General features: G+C 36.6%; 3 protein-coding genes across 3 annotated transcripts in view; 2 read left to right on the forward strand and 1 right to left on the reverse strand.

Annotated features, from left to right (window-relative positions):
* Positions 1-2,507, forward strand: part of LOC117102876 — a 22,772-nt gene extending 20,265 nt beyond the window's left edge. Inside the window, exon 17 of the mRNA XM_033243319.1 lies at positions 948-2,507. Within this exon, the coding sequence (XP_033099210.1) occupies positions 948-2,363 (1,416 nt within the window). The 3' untranslated portion in view covers positions 2,364-2,507. The remainder of the gene's footprint in view (positions 1-947) is intronic.
* A 1,172-nt stretch (positions 2,508-3,679) lies between these two features.
* Positions 3,680-10,025, reverse strand: LOC117102880 (zinc finger protein 41-like). Its single transcript, XM_033243325.1, has 4 exons — positions 8,172-10,025; positions 7,032-7,268; positions 6,289-6,603; positions 3,680-5,625 (listed from the first exon to the last, which is right to left on the reverse strand). Exons 1-4 carry the CDS (start codon positions 9,522-9,524, stop codon positions 5,542-5,544), a joined length of 1,989 nt encoding a protein of 662 aa, XP_033099216.1. The 5' UTR covers positions 9,525-10,025; the 3' UTR covers positions 3,680-5,541.
* A 271-nt stretch (positions 10,026-10,296) lies between these two features.
* The window catches only part of LOC117102879 (lipoxygenase homology domain-containing protein 1-like), a 38,436-nt gene continuing 34,945 nt past the window's right edge, over positions 10,297-13,787 (forward strand). Inside the window, exons 1-3 of the mRNA XM_033243324.1 lie at positions 10,297-10,572; positions 12,723-12,875; positions 13,642-13,773. Of these exons, the coding sequence (XP_033099215.1) occupies positions 12,746-12,875; positions 13,642-13,773 (262 nt within the window). The 5' untranslated portion in view covers positions 10,297-10,572; positions 12,723-12,745. The remainder of the gene's footprint in view (positions 10,573-12,722; positions 12,876-13,641; positions 13,774-13,787) is intronic.

The raw sequence follows: 13,787 nt of genomic DNA on the forward strand, positions 1-13,787 counted from the left end.
CGGGTGGGCGGGGGGGGGGGGGCAGCCGCCTAGGTGCCACAGGGGGTCCAGGGGGCGAAGCGAAGCTACGGATATTTGACCAAGCTACGGATATTTGCCGAATTTTGGTAAATTTTTATTAGTCATTTGATAGGCATCAAGCTACCGTAATGACTTCATGTATGTTTTTTAATGTCGAAATTCCAAAGCCGATTTAAAAAAAAATTAAACAATGAGAAACAAAGAGTATGCAATGTAACCAACTAACACATTTTCACAGTACAAGCTTTTAATTCAAAATGAAGTTATACATTTTGGAAATTTTGCCTGAAATCTGTAAACCACGAGGTTGCTCCCCGATCAAGATGCATTCCAAGCATTATGAGGATATCCAAACGAGCATTTGTCATAGCAAGGTAATTCAACAGAAGGACGCACATAGCGCGTGCGTACAGCATCGACAATCCGATACTAGTTGCGAGTCCAGCCGTCAATTATTAGTCTATGCGTGCCATACGTTTGGTGTTAGTTTCTATTTTATTCTGTTGAATTGCCTTGGTCATAGTAGAACGTAAACCAATTGTTAATTACAGTAGTCCCATTGAACAGGGGTGGATCCAGAATTTTTCAAACTGTGGGAGGGGCATTTGTATTTTCTAAAATTTCAATACATAACATTAATATGCACTGACATTTTAAAAAATATTGTTAAAACGCTGTTTTGACACTTGAAACTGGTTCTCCGCCTCTGGACTCGGTAGGAAGCGCCCCCACCCCCCGGCCAACGGTGTAGTGACGTAGTCACGCATTTCAAATCTCTCAGGTTGGTAACTATGCAGTACCGGTAATGTATCATATCTTTAACAGTTTTATTAGATGTTTAAATGTTTGTAGATTATCCAGATGTAATTAAACATTTCTTGACCGATGACCAAGAAGTCTATTCGTTTTTTTTTTTACATCTGCAGCGTGAGACCGCATCCTCTTCTTCACTGCGACGCTCAGTTGGCCAAGGGTCATCCCATAGGAAAGTTAAATCGGAAGTCACTGCGATGACAGAAAAGGTCACGTCTTCAAGAAATTCTTACACTCGCCAACACAGTGTGCCCAATATTAAGAGAGATCGGAGAGATTCAGATTCTAACAAGAAAGAAAGTCACTTTCAAAGTTTCTCTTCACATGTTCCAAACAACATTGGTAATGTAGCAAGTGAAAATATACCTCTGAGGTCAAGAAAAAGTTCAAGTAGAAGGTCGTCGTATGCGTCGAGTGATGACGGAGTAAGAAAGCTAAGTATGAAAGGACCTGGTGCATGTAGTAATACAAAGAAATCCAGCAATCATCGAGGAAGTGCGCTCAGTAATTCCGTTCAGTCTAGAACATCACTGCATAACAATGCTGAAGGATCCCATTTGGATATCAAAAAGACATCAAAAGATGGAGTAAATGTCAAACAGAATAAAAATGATTCATCCACTGGTTTTCAATCTGGTAAAAGTAGTCAAGGGAGCGCGCTGACTTGTAAGGTTCGAACACGAAAGTCATTGGAAAGTACCCATATTGAAGGACCCACCTTTGATGTCAAGACCACATCTGAAAGTGGAGTAAACAATATAAACGATAAAAATTCAGTCATTTGCCATTCTACAAAAAGTCTCCGAGAGAGTGCATCCAATAGAAGTACCGTTGAATCTCGAAAGTCATCGAACCATAGGCCTACCCATTCTGAAAGACCAGACAATGATGGCAAAAAACCACCTAAAGATGATGTAAATACCACAAACGTCAAAAAGGATTCATCAACTAGTTGTCTATCTAAGAAAAGTCAAATTCTAGCTATAGAAACGGAGACTGTAACAAATTCAACTGAACTAGATGTTAGTGAATCACTCAACAAAAAACCCGTTCCATCACTAACTTTGGCATCAATCACAAAAGTTTCCGACACGGCAGTAAAAGGTATGGAAGAAAGTAACTTTCAAAAAAAGTCAGAGGAACTGGGTACAGCAACTATAGATAACTCAACTGCACAAAAAGTGGAAAATGTTGGATCAACTTCATCAGCTACTAAGTCACCATCTGGTCGTCTACTGAGTCGACCACAGTCCGATGAAAACAGGTTACGCCTTGTTAGCGAAGCTGATATTGCTTCATCTGAAATCACAAATTCCGTTCTATCTACAGTTAGCAATCTTCCGGAGATATCTCAGCAAAGTTCGGCGGAAATCGTATTAAACACACTGACTGATGAAAGTAAATCTCTTGATGCTCTGGAGCAGGATCGTCCAAAGGCTCCGGAACCACCTATATCAGGAAGTGCTTCGCCACTATTCGTGAACCAAGATTCTTTAGTAGCTATCTCTCCAAAGCAATCAGCACCATAGTAAAAATTGAAGTCTGTGCTTTCGTAAAAATCGGTGGTTATTATTTCTAGGATTTAAACAATTAAATATGCGGTATCGACTAAAAATCGAGTGTGCTTTTGATTTTTTTTCTCTACTGAGAATGCAACAGGACAAACAGGTGCAGCAGATTATATTTTATTTATGTTGATCTCGTCAGAACATAACTGGCAATCAGCAGAGCGCAGATGAATCAGTTGACGAAGTATGTGTGCCCATCTTGTGTGCACATTACATATTAATAATAATAATTATGAATTCCCAAAAAATAAATAAGCTTATATTGTATAGGGTTTTCAAATGTCCCAGAGTGCACAAAACCATTACTTAATTATTATTCAAAATCTGAAAATTTCAGAGACATTTTCAAATTCTAAAAGCAACTCCACTGAAAAAAAAACAACTACTGTAACATCAACTTTATTTCAAGAATTTATTTTATACACTTTAATTTTATTACTACTGTAATCACATCAGTAAATTAAAAATAATCACTGTAATCATTGATCACCGATATTTTAAAATTAAAGTTGTTTTCAATAATTCACAATTTATAAAAAATATGAACATCGATACACTCAAATGCAGCACACCACAATGCACTGCAATTTTGAAGTTCAATTATGTGTTTTTGTTAAATAGTAAATATAATAAGCCACTGTCACAAGGATTTTGGCCCCCTGTGAAACTGAAATTTCTTTGTTGGTCTCGAAATTCTCTAATCAATTAGTAATATGCACCTACAGTAACCAATCCAAATTTAGCTTGAAGATTGGATAGGATTGGAACTTCAAACTCACTATGTATATACAGAGGGAAGGCCAACTGGTGGGGGTGGAGGAAAATTCCTGTGACACAGCGCTTATAAAATATTTAATGCGCTTCATATTTTCTACCATTTTTATTACATAACAATAATAATGCGCCACTTATATAGCGCATATTGCACTAATCTGCCTTTATGTGTTTTACATTATCAGCCAGTCTCTGGATCAAAACACCTATGTAACACATCACAGATCCATGGAGAAGTGACATATCTAAGGGAGGGCTCCACTTCCCTTAAAAATGCTCCTCCCTTCCAGTCGCTTTCCCCATTGAAAATGTTTTGAAGCAATGAAATCACACTCAAGTAGATAAAAATCACCTCATATCACCTTACTTTGTGAGCTGGCACCCCTCACTTAATCCTTGAGCCTCCCAGTCACCTTTGCTCCCCCATCAGCCACCCCCCAATTTGGATTCCTAGATACACCACTGCCATGGAGAAGTATGTTCAGCTAGTTAGTATTCAGCACATTGAAATTCTAACCTACTTTTTATACATTTACACTCAGTGATGTCGAGAGCCAATTTTGATAGCATACTTTGCCCACAATAAACTGGCAAGTTTCGGAGTTGAATTCTCAACCATCTAATTTTAGTAACAATATAGAGACTGAGACAATTATTATAGAGGGCTCTCTTTCAAAGCCAAAATTTGGTATTTTTAACAATAAAGGAATCCTTGTGGGTACAGTTTTACACTTGGCTCTTATACTAGTTTAGATTGACTATGTGATGGTTGTGAACATAAGCCTACATTTAAGCATCAGCATTTACTAGTAGTAGTACATGCATCTGTACTTATGAAATATACTGGGCACTCACTGCATCGTACGACAGCAGTAATCCAACTCAGTTCCCTGTTGCGCACTGTAATGGTGTTGCATTCCCTCAAAGATCTTATAAACACAAGATAACGTTCTCCGCGATATACGTGTGCACATTCTGTAATAACGCAGTCTACGGCACCCTCTTGCAAAAATGAAAATATTTTTGAACTTTGCCTGGACTATGGCGTACACCGCGCGAATTTACCTTCACGCGTAACAATTAGAAGCTTCGATTTACAATTAAGGAACAATAACGTACTTGGTAACAAACTTTGGCGTAACACGAACACCTTGTCTCAGATCTATGGCAACAACTAGGACGCCCTCTCCCAAAAATGATTACTTTCTGCTGCCAAATCGATGCTGCTATTTGTTACGCATAACTCGCGGAGAATGCTATCTTGTGTTTATAAGATCTTTGCGTTCCTTATAGAATCGCATCGGCCAACGACCGTTGGGTTCAGTGAGTGCCCAGCTTTAGATATCACAATGTTCCCACCAAATACAGTAGAACTACAGTAAAGCACTATCATGATAGATTACTATATTTATTTATTATTTATTTTAATAAAATTTTTGTGAGGTTGGTGGTCCATCCAGCCAGATCTGATCAATTGGGACCCTCAGTACAGTACATACAATTAAAGCCAACTATTATAATTTATCGACATAATTATATATTTCTTTTACTTGGCATATAGTAAACAAATTCTCCATTTTCATTTTCTTATATTTTGCATCATCGGGATATAATTAAGCAACTGATTTCTAATAAATTAAATAATATTCATGATGTAATAAGTCAAATAGCCATACACAATTACATAGTACAATTTTAGCACCACATGAATTTGCAATTAGCTGCCTCTCCCTATAGGTATCATAATCCTCCAAAAAGCGCCATGCTACACTGGAACACTTATGTACTTCCACACTGACGGCGATTACTCTGTTGGACAAATGAAGTGATCATTTCCAAGGATACAAGCAGTGGGACGAGCGCCGGTCTCAAATTAATGTTATCTTAATTTAAAATCCGAAGACTTACCGCTACACCACACACGTAAACAGAAAATACAGTTAAACTTGCTTAAGTCGACTTTGCCTAACTCAAATAATTTCTAAGTCGAACTTATTTCACAAGCCAAATTGTTGTGAATTTTATCTAAGTTGAACAATTTTTCAATGGCCTTTTGGATTCGACTTAGGCAAGTTCAACTTTAGACTACTGACCTTCTGCCACATACCGAGCTCACACACACCGCTATTCTTACCAGGAGCGGATCCACTAGGGGGAACAGGGGGGGCATGAGCCCCAATTTTGCCACTAAATTAAAACATTTTAGTGCATATCAATGTTATGTATAATTGAAATAAGCAATACTAGCTTATCTATTCTGAAAATGTTGTGCCCCCCTCCCCCGTTTGAACAATTTTGGATCTGCTCCCTGCTTACTCTTGATGATCTGGATCCAAGAGGAGTTGTTGTACATTAACATATCTCATTACATATTCTGCCACATAGATCTTACAGACTGCTCAGTTTCTTGCTCAGCATTTGTTACCATTGGAGTTGTATCAGTCACTTGCTGAAAAAAAATAAATATACTTAACATAACAAAGATGAAATAGAAGTAGACAAGCATGAGGATCGAGAAACAAAAAGGATAAAAAGATCAAGGACAGTAAGCACAAAGCAAAACTCGGTTTATAGGTACAGCAGGGCAATTGGATTAAATTAACCTTTTTAAATACAGAAAGTTTCTTTGTACAATATTTAATGCTGTGATGTTGAAAAATGCTGTCCCTCCTAGAGATTCACTACACCTATCTGGATGGAAGCTTATCTTACAGGAACTTATAAAGGAGACATAAAGCGGGGTACTTGATTTGCGCAGGCCAATGTGATCCTATGAACAACGCAATGCCATGATGAGTATGTAATGGATCGTTTTTAATGACAATCCATTCAGACTGTCACCGACTATCTAGTTGGATCCGTTGTATGACTGTTGTACAACACAGTGTCTGCCTGGCTTCAGACAACACACAAATAATCTCTCTAAAGTCTTAGTGTGGTGCTCTTATGGGTTTAAAGTACCAAAATATATTTTCTATTAACATTTAGAAGTCTTCATGCCATCCACCAGTGCCATGGCTAATTGTTGCGATATAGAGTATACCCGCCTGCACACACAACTTATCTTTCATGTCATTCAACAATTGCTAAAAATACTTAAGCATAGTCTTACCTGAGTAAACCTCGATGTTTCGTGCTGCGGTTTTGGCAGGATACGTCGTTGCTGCTGTAAAATTGCTGACTGAGCACCTTGGTTCTGTTGCACTGGTGTTCGGCTTGCTGGCATTTGAATGATGCCTACCTGGTTTTGCATAACACCAGAATTGTGTGCCTGGTTCTCTGGAACAGTATTTTGTGAAGTGTGTGGAAGGATGGACTGTTGCTGAGAATCTGGAATCTGGTTGTGAACAACTTGCAGGCTTTGAAGGTTTGAATCATCAGAATGTGTGGTAATTGTCCCTTCAGTTGACTGGAGTTTATTGAGGATCTACAGTAGAGATGATTATAACAGGAAAGTGGTTACCTGGGTGAAACCAGAATGTTACTGCTGGGTGGTTGATGCGAATCATGCCCCAACTCTCTGGCATAAAAATCGTGGATCTGCCACTGACAGTATGGAAAACTCTGGCAAGACAATAGCTTTCCTACCCTCTATTCCAAAAGCTATAATTCTTCGAGGAAGCTTTTAAATTTAAATCAGTGTGAATCCAAAGCCATATTATTTGAGCATTAAGCCCCGTGTCCAGACAACCACATTTTATTAGACAAAAACATGACATACCAAAATATGGTCATCATGATGACACCACATCACCATAATAGGCACATCCTGATTACATGGGCATACTTACAGCTTTTTTGTAAAAAAAATTTGATAATCTGGACAAAGCATTATGATTAAGTGTTAGATTGTACCTTAATAGGATCATCGTTCTCTGTGACCTTTTTCTCTGAGCTCTGCACATGCGTTTGCATGTGAACCTTGAGGGCGCTTCTTCTTTTGGCTGCATAAGAACAGTGGTTGCAGCGGAACGGTCTCTCCCCTGTGTGTTTTCGAAGGTGAATGGTCAATCCCTTTTTGTCAACAGACGAGAAGGTGCACCACTGACATTTGAATGGTCTGATGTTGGAATGCTTGGCCATAACATGTTTCTGCAAACAGAAAAAAAATATGGTTAACAAGCCATAATTTACAGTCAGCCATAATTCACTATTTTTAGTAATAATTTACACTTTTAGCACTTTTCTTTTTAGATAGGACTTGCACTTATTTTCCTTGGTCATTGGACCAAACTTGCATAATGCAATTTCATTATTTGAGACAAAAAAAATAAATAAATGTGACATTATATCCCAAGGTTTTGCATTCAAACTTTCCTCATATAATGAGAACTAACTGATTGCTTCTCAGAAAGGATCACACCCTTGTTAAATTCGGAAAGATGTAAAATCTAAATATAAGGCAGGGCACCCAACAGTCATCAGCAAACACGATTCTATGGAGTAGGCAACAGAACAACGTGCATGCGCAACGGATAGTTCTTAATGACAATCCGTTCAAACTGCAACCAAAGATCTTATAAACACAAGATAACGTTCTCCGCAATTTACGCGTAACAAAATAGAATCCTCGATTTGGCAAAAAATTAATTACTTTTGGAAAAGGGTGTCCTAGTTGTTGCCATGGATCCGAGATAAGGTGTTCGCTTTACGCAAAAGTTTGTTACCAAGTACGTTATTGTTTCTTATGTTCTAAAGAGAGGGCGCATTGTAAATTGACGCTTCTATTGTTAAGCATAAAAGTAAAGTTGCGCGATGTATGCCCATGTACGCTATGGCCAAAGCAGTCAAAGTTCTAAAGTTTTCACTTTTGCAAGAGTGCGCCGTACACTGTGTTATTACAGAATTTACACGCAGAAATCGCTGAGAACGCTATCTTGTGTTTATAAGATCTTTGCTGCAACCGACAGTCAGCAGATGGTGTCATACTGCCTAGTAATGTCATATGATGCAGTTGAGTACCCGGCTTAACAAATTTTGAGAAGAGTAAAATACCTTGAGTGTGCTTCCATCAGCACTAGCATAAGGGCAGTGGTTACACTTATATGGCCTTTCACCTGTGTGTTTACGCATATGTACTAAAAAGTTGTCTTTCTTGTTTGAGCTATATCCACAATGTTCGCATATCAGCGGATTAATGATGTGCTTGTGCATTGGTGACTGGTAGTGCTTATCTAGTTTTTGCTGGCTCACGTATGATTTTTTACATGCCTCGCAGTAAAATTCAGATTGATGTTTCGCACGATGTATTTCTAGACGCTTTTCAAACCTTGTCATGTAATCACACTTATTGCATTGGAAGAGTTCACTTTTCGTCATATGCATACGTGCAGCATGGTATTTCGCACTTATCTGTGAGGCAAGTTCCAAGCCACATATTTCGCAGAGTACTGATTGACCACGTTTGTGTTTCTTTTGAATGTGGTTTGTTAGTTCTGTTTCTGTTTTGTATCGTGAATGACACTGAGTGCAAGCAAAATGCTTTTTGCCACGATAATCTTTGTTTAGAAAGGGAGATGTGATGCCTAGAGAATCTCGGGTTGGGATGATAGCATCACTTTTGCTGCTCTTACGAAAGTGTATTGCAGAAGGAATGTCAGAATCATTGAGATGTTGAAAAACAGTTATCCTGGTTGCCTTCGGGTTACACGCTGCTGCAGATTTAGCAATGGCTGTGAGGTCCACTCGGGAATGGAGTACAGCATTGACCCCCTTCTTAGGCCTACCCAGTGGTGTTTCTAGTTCACCTTGGTATGGCACATGGTTAGCAGCTTCACCACCACTTGATTTCTGTTCCACTTGTTCTGATGAATCAAAATGCTGCTCGTCATCTTGGCTGTTTGACAATACATCTGGCAATGCAATAGTTTGCCCATCATTCGGGAGTACAATGTTGCTATCTGATTCATTCAGTGTTTGTTCTGTATTATCACTATTGTTATCAATGTGGCTGCCAGAATTCATGTCAAGGTAGTGTTGGGATTTCTGGACTTCTGACGACAACCCTTCCATGAGAACATCGATAACAGTTGCAATTGATGACATGTCTCTTTCTGTTTCAAAGTGGACATTCTTCATATGATGTATAATTTCCTCACGGAATATGCACCTGTACTTGCACAACTTGCACCTGAGCACTTCCAATTTGAAGTTATCAATTTCGCCCTGACATTTATCAAATTCATTCAACTCTTCTTCAGATAGAGTTTGTCCTTGTTGTAATTCAACGATATTTTCTGGAATTCGCAGTTCAAAATATTCATTTCCATTGCTACCAAAAAGACTAGCCTCATCATTTGTTGAAATCTCCGGCTCTGTTGGTGTACTAGCCGTCTTGGAAGCCATCATTGTTTTTTAGTAGAGCTAAGCCTGAGATTACAAATTTATACTATCTAGGGCCTAGGGTAGGCCTAGGCCAGAGGGACTATGCTGTATGCTTATGTTTGCCAATCAATTGGTGAGTTGACTGGGTTAGTGCTCAGGCAACAGTTGACTTGCTAGGCCTAGCCAGCCTAGGCGTAGGCTAGCTGGTGTCCCCGATACCCAGGCATGTTGTACCACGTTCCACGTCAGGAGGGAGACCTAGAGGCCTAGCCTATGGAAGGACATAACGAAAGCATTCATGAGATGGAAAACGCCCTTTTCGATGTGCATCTCCATTAATCATAAATTCACGAATATATCAAAATAGAAGCGAAGTCTTAATTGAAGTAAATTATCCACATTTCAAACTTCACCGCCTGGTCGACAAACCTTGTATTTACAACAATTTTTGAGCAAGATAAGGGGACATAAGAGACGAAGAGCAAGCCGTAAAGAACAAACAACTAAAACCTAGCTGCCTAGAAAATAGATTCTTTGCAGACGTCAGACTAGACTTGCAGTTTTTCAGTTTTCCATTGAATGATGCATTTTATTATTTCGGATGCAAACAAAGTATTGAAATGCTTGAAAACTATATATGAGACAAAATTCCAATATAGCTATATACAACATAAGTAAAAGCTGACTAAATAGTGTTTTCAATATTTTCATCATAATTTTGGCGGATGAACAGCGTCTAGTTTATTAGGCAATCGAGTGACGTCATTTTTAAAGAGCAAAAATTTGATTGATCTGAGTCTGCGCGAATTTGCTCAGCTACCATGGGCGACCATCATAACAAGTTGGAAAGACTGTTTGCACAGTGTAAAGTATTTCATTGAGAAGACAATTTAGTACGGTCTTGGAGAAATCAATAATAGAAGCAGAAACGATCACTGAATGGAAGCCACGCGTGGAATAACATCTGCAGTTTCCAAATACATGTATACCATTCAGGATTGATATTAGTATTACCAGAGTACGAACACACCTACCCAAGAAGAAGACACTGTACTCAAATTGCGTTCACTCAGTAAGTATTGTCGTGGTCTTGTTTAGAAGTTCTTGTAAAACAAATTTACAACGTCACCTTTTTGTGTATTTACCGGCTGATTATACCCAGCTTTATGACATTGGTACAGTGGGAGGTCCCATTTTCTCACATGACCAAAAACATACAACAATACCTATAGACAAAGCTCTGCTACTACTGGTGGTAGTACTATATTATGTTGTACTATTACAGTATTAAATTATTGTCTCTGCATGCCCTTTTGGTTTGGCGTTTCCCCCCCCCCCCCATCAGTCAAGTCGAAAAATAAAAAAGAGGGAGAAAAATTTTAATTGAAGAGAGGAAAGAGGAATAAAAAGGAGTGCACCCATGGGTTCAGTGGGAGCTGATGGGGGTACAAATGTGGAGTAGGGGCTTGGTCATTAAATGAGGGGCACTAAACTAGCTTGCAAAATAGGTGATAAGGTGATTTTTATCTACCTAAACATGCTTTTTGCAGGGAAACCATGGGCCGCTATATTTTTTAGGTGCACCCACACGTCACCCCACTAGATTCGCCATTGACACTGAAGTACCCTAGAGAATTAATGTCAAATGTTTGTCAGATGTTTTTATAGTATACTGTAATGATAATATCTGTCAAAGCATTTTATTTAACAGTTGAACTCTTAGATATTTATATTGTATACTGTATCTTTAATTATTTAATTAATTCATACTCAGTTTAAAAAAATAGTAAGATTTAAAGTATCATTTTTAAAATTTAGTTTAAGCTTTAATTCCAACAAAATATTTTTTATATTACAAACCAACATAGATGAACTATTATCTATCATAATTGATTCTGTAATTAGCCTTTTGTGAAAACAATCAAACTCAAATATACAAAAAATGCTATATTATTATCACTGTACTACATCTTCAAATTCATAGGTGAAAAATGCAATTGTTTTTTGTTATAGGAAAAGAATGAAACACATATTCCAATGTCACTTTCATTTACTTCTTTACAATTCATGCCTATTATTTTGGAATTATTTTCAGTTCACTGGTTCAATTCATATTAATTTTATGTTGCTATGCCACAAAAACACAATTCATGCCTGAAAAAATCTCATTCAACTATAATGCACAGGGTAATATTAAATTATTGCCAGTAGCTGTTTAATAAGTTACTGTAATATTTGCTTGTACAGGTATTGTATCCTCTTGTGTATGGAATGTTAATTGCTTTGTTTTTTTAGGAATCATTACCAGTCACTATAGTAACAGCTACTGCACAGTATTGACTTCTTGTTTGTTATTGGATGGTATATCACATGTTAGTAATCAAGACAGTTATCAACAAAATATTGGATTACTCTACAGTAATTGTCATATATATGTTCATTTTTCGTCATATCATATCATCATTTTCCATCTTTATACTTTGAGGCTATAAGTCTACTTTTCAAGACACATTGCCTTTTGCTGTAAAGGAATGCATTTTACAATTTATTCCCTAATATGTATTGTATAGCATTACACTTGCTCAGGAGTAATGTTTCTATATAAAAAAAAAGAAAAGATCAGGTTTTTTTTAGCAAAGTAGATCTAATATGTTACATTTTTATACATAGAAACAATTGTTATGGAATGTATACAGTAAATCAGATTGAGATTTAATTTTATTCGTGCATGAAAACAGTGATAAGGAGTACATTTTTAAGTCATTAGTTTCATATAGATAAAATATACATTAAAATGGCTAGTAAAATACTTAAAAATTAATAAATTACATTGTTTTTTTTCTTTTTTTGAATTCTTTGTTTCACCTTGCTAACTAGCATTTTGTGGCACCTGATCCTACAAAAGATCAAAACTTACATAAAACACAGTTCTCCATTTGGCGGTGACGGCATAACCCCATACTTTGGTTTGGGTGCTAGATTGGTGTTTATTGTTTTTTTTTTTCTTTTTTTTTGGTTCTTTTTTTCTCGCTTTTTATTCTGTCCTTTTCTGTTGTCTTCTTACCTACAGTATTGTCAAGCGCGTAGAAACCTCGTTTATTTGGGCTACATAAATCCATCTTCTATTATTATTATAAAACAATACAACTGCAAACAGACAGTAACAAGATGCAATTTTAAGCATGCTATATTGAAATATCTAAATTTAATGGTTTGTTCTAGAATGAATGTGATAGATTAGAAAGATGTGGGGATATTCAAGCTCAGATGGAGTTCGGGAGAGCCTGAGTATGACCTCAGGTTATGCAACGCAGCCTGTTTATACGATGGAACCACGTCCTCCATATGCTGTAGGCAATCCACGCCCCAAATCAGGTAAGGATAGAAAGAGTGGGAAAAGCGATGGAGAACAAAGCAAAAAAATAGATAACTTCTAATTCAATTCAATTCAATTCAGTTCTCATGGTATATTTTATTCAAACATTAAAGTATAAATGTACAAAGGTCAAAAAGTATTGCCAAATATAATGTTGTAGTAATAAGAACTAAATTGCATTATATTAACAAGCAAAAAACAACAATTCACAATAAACATAGAAATACTTAAATAGCAAAAAAGCTTGGACAATAAAAAACATTCATAAAGAGAAAAAATGAAAATACCAAAATCATTATTATAAAAATTGTTATTCAATTGTTATTTATTCTAATTTCAACTGGGTATTATTATTGATTATTTGCCAAATTATACATATTATATTTGATATTTTAAATATATATATTATTTTATTAATTGATAACTTTTGTAACCTTTTTAAATAAAATTCAATTCATTTGTTTATACCAATGTAGTGTTTTTATAGATAGTAAAATGTAATGTACACAATATAATCATTAATTTCATAATGAATTTTTTTTTTAAATGTAGCGCTAATAAGTAAACAGACTGTAGCGCTAATAAGTAAACAGACTGTAGCCGATAGCTAATAAACAATGTATATTATTTAGTAATTAACTAAACTTAACTTTTCTAAATAAAAAAACAATTAATTTTTTTATATCAATGTTTTTATAGTGTAGGATATTTTGATGTACACATTGTAATCATAAATTCATAATGGATTTTTCTTTTAAACTATAGCGCCAATAAGGAAACAGGTTGCTGCCGACAGATGGACAGATTCCTATTCAGACTATGTGTCAAGTCATCAAAGGTTACCACAGCAACAAACTATAGACTCTAGATATGTTTATAGACCAAAACACCATGCAGGTAAAGATAGGGTG

The sequence above is a fragment of the Anneissia japonica genome, unplaced genomic scaffold (assembly GCF_011630105.1).
Source record: "Anneissia japonica isolate Jap-2015-1 unplaced genomic scaffold, ASM1163010v1 scaffold597_len517326_cov190, whole genome shotgun sequence".
NCBI lineage: Eukaryota > Metazoa > Echinodermata > Crinoidea > Comatulida > Comatulidae > Anneissia > Anneissia japonica.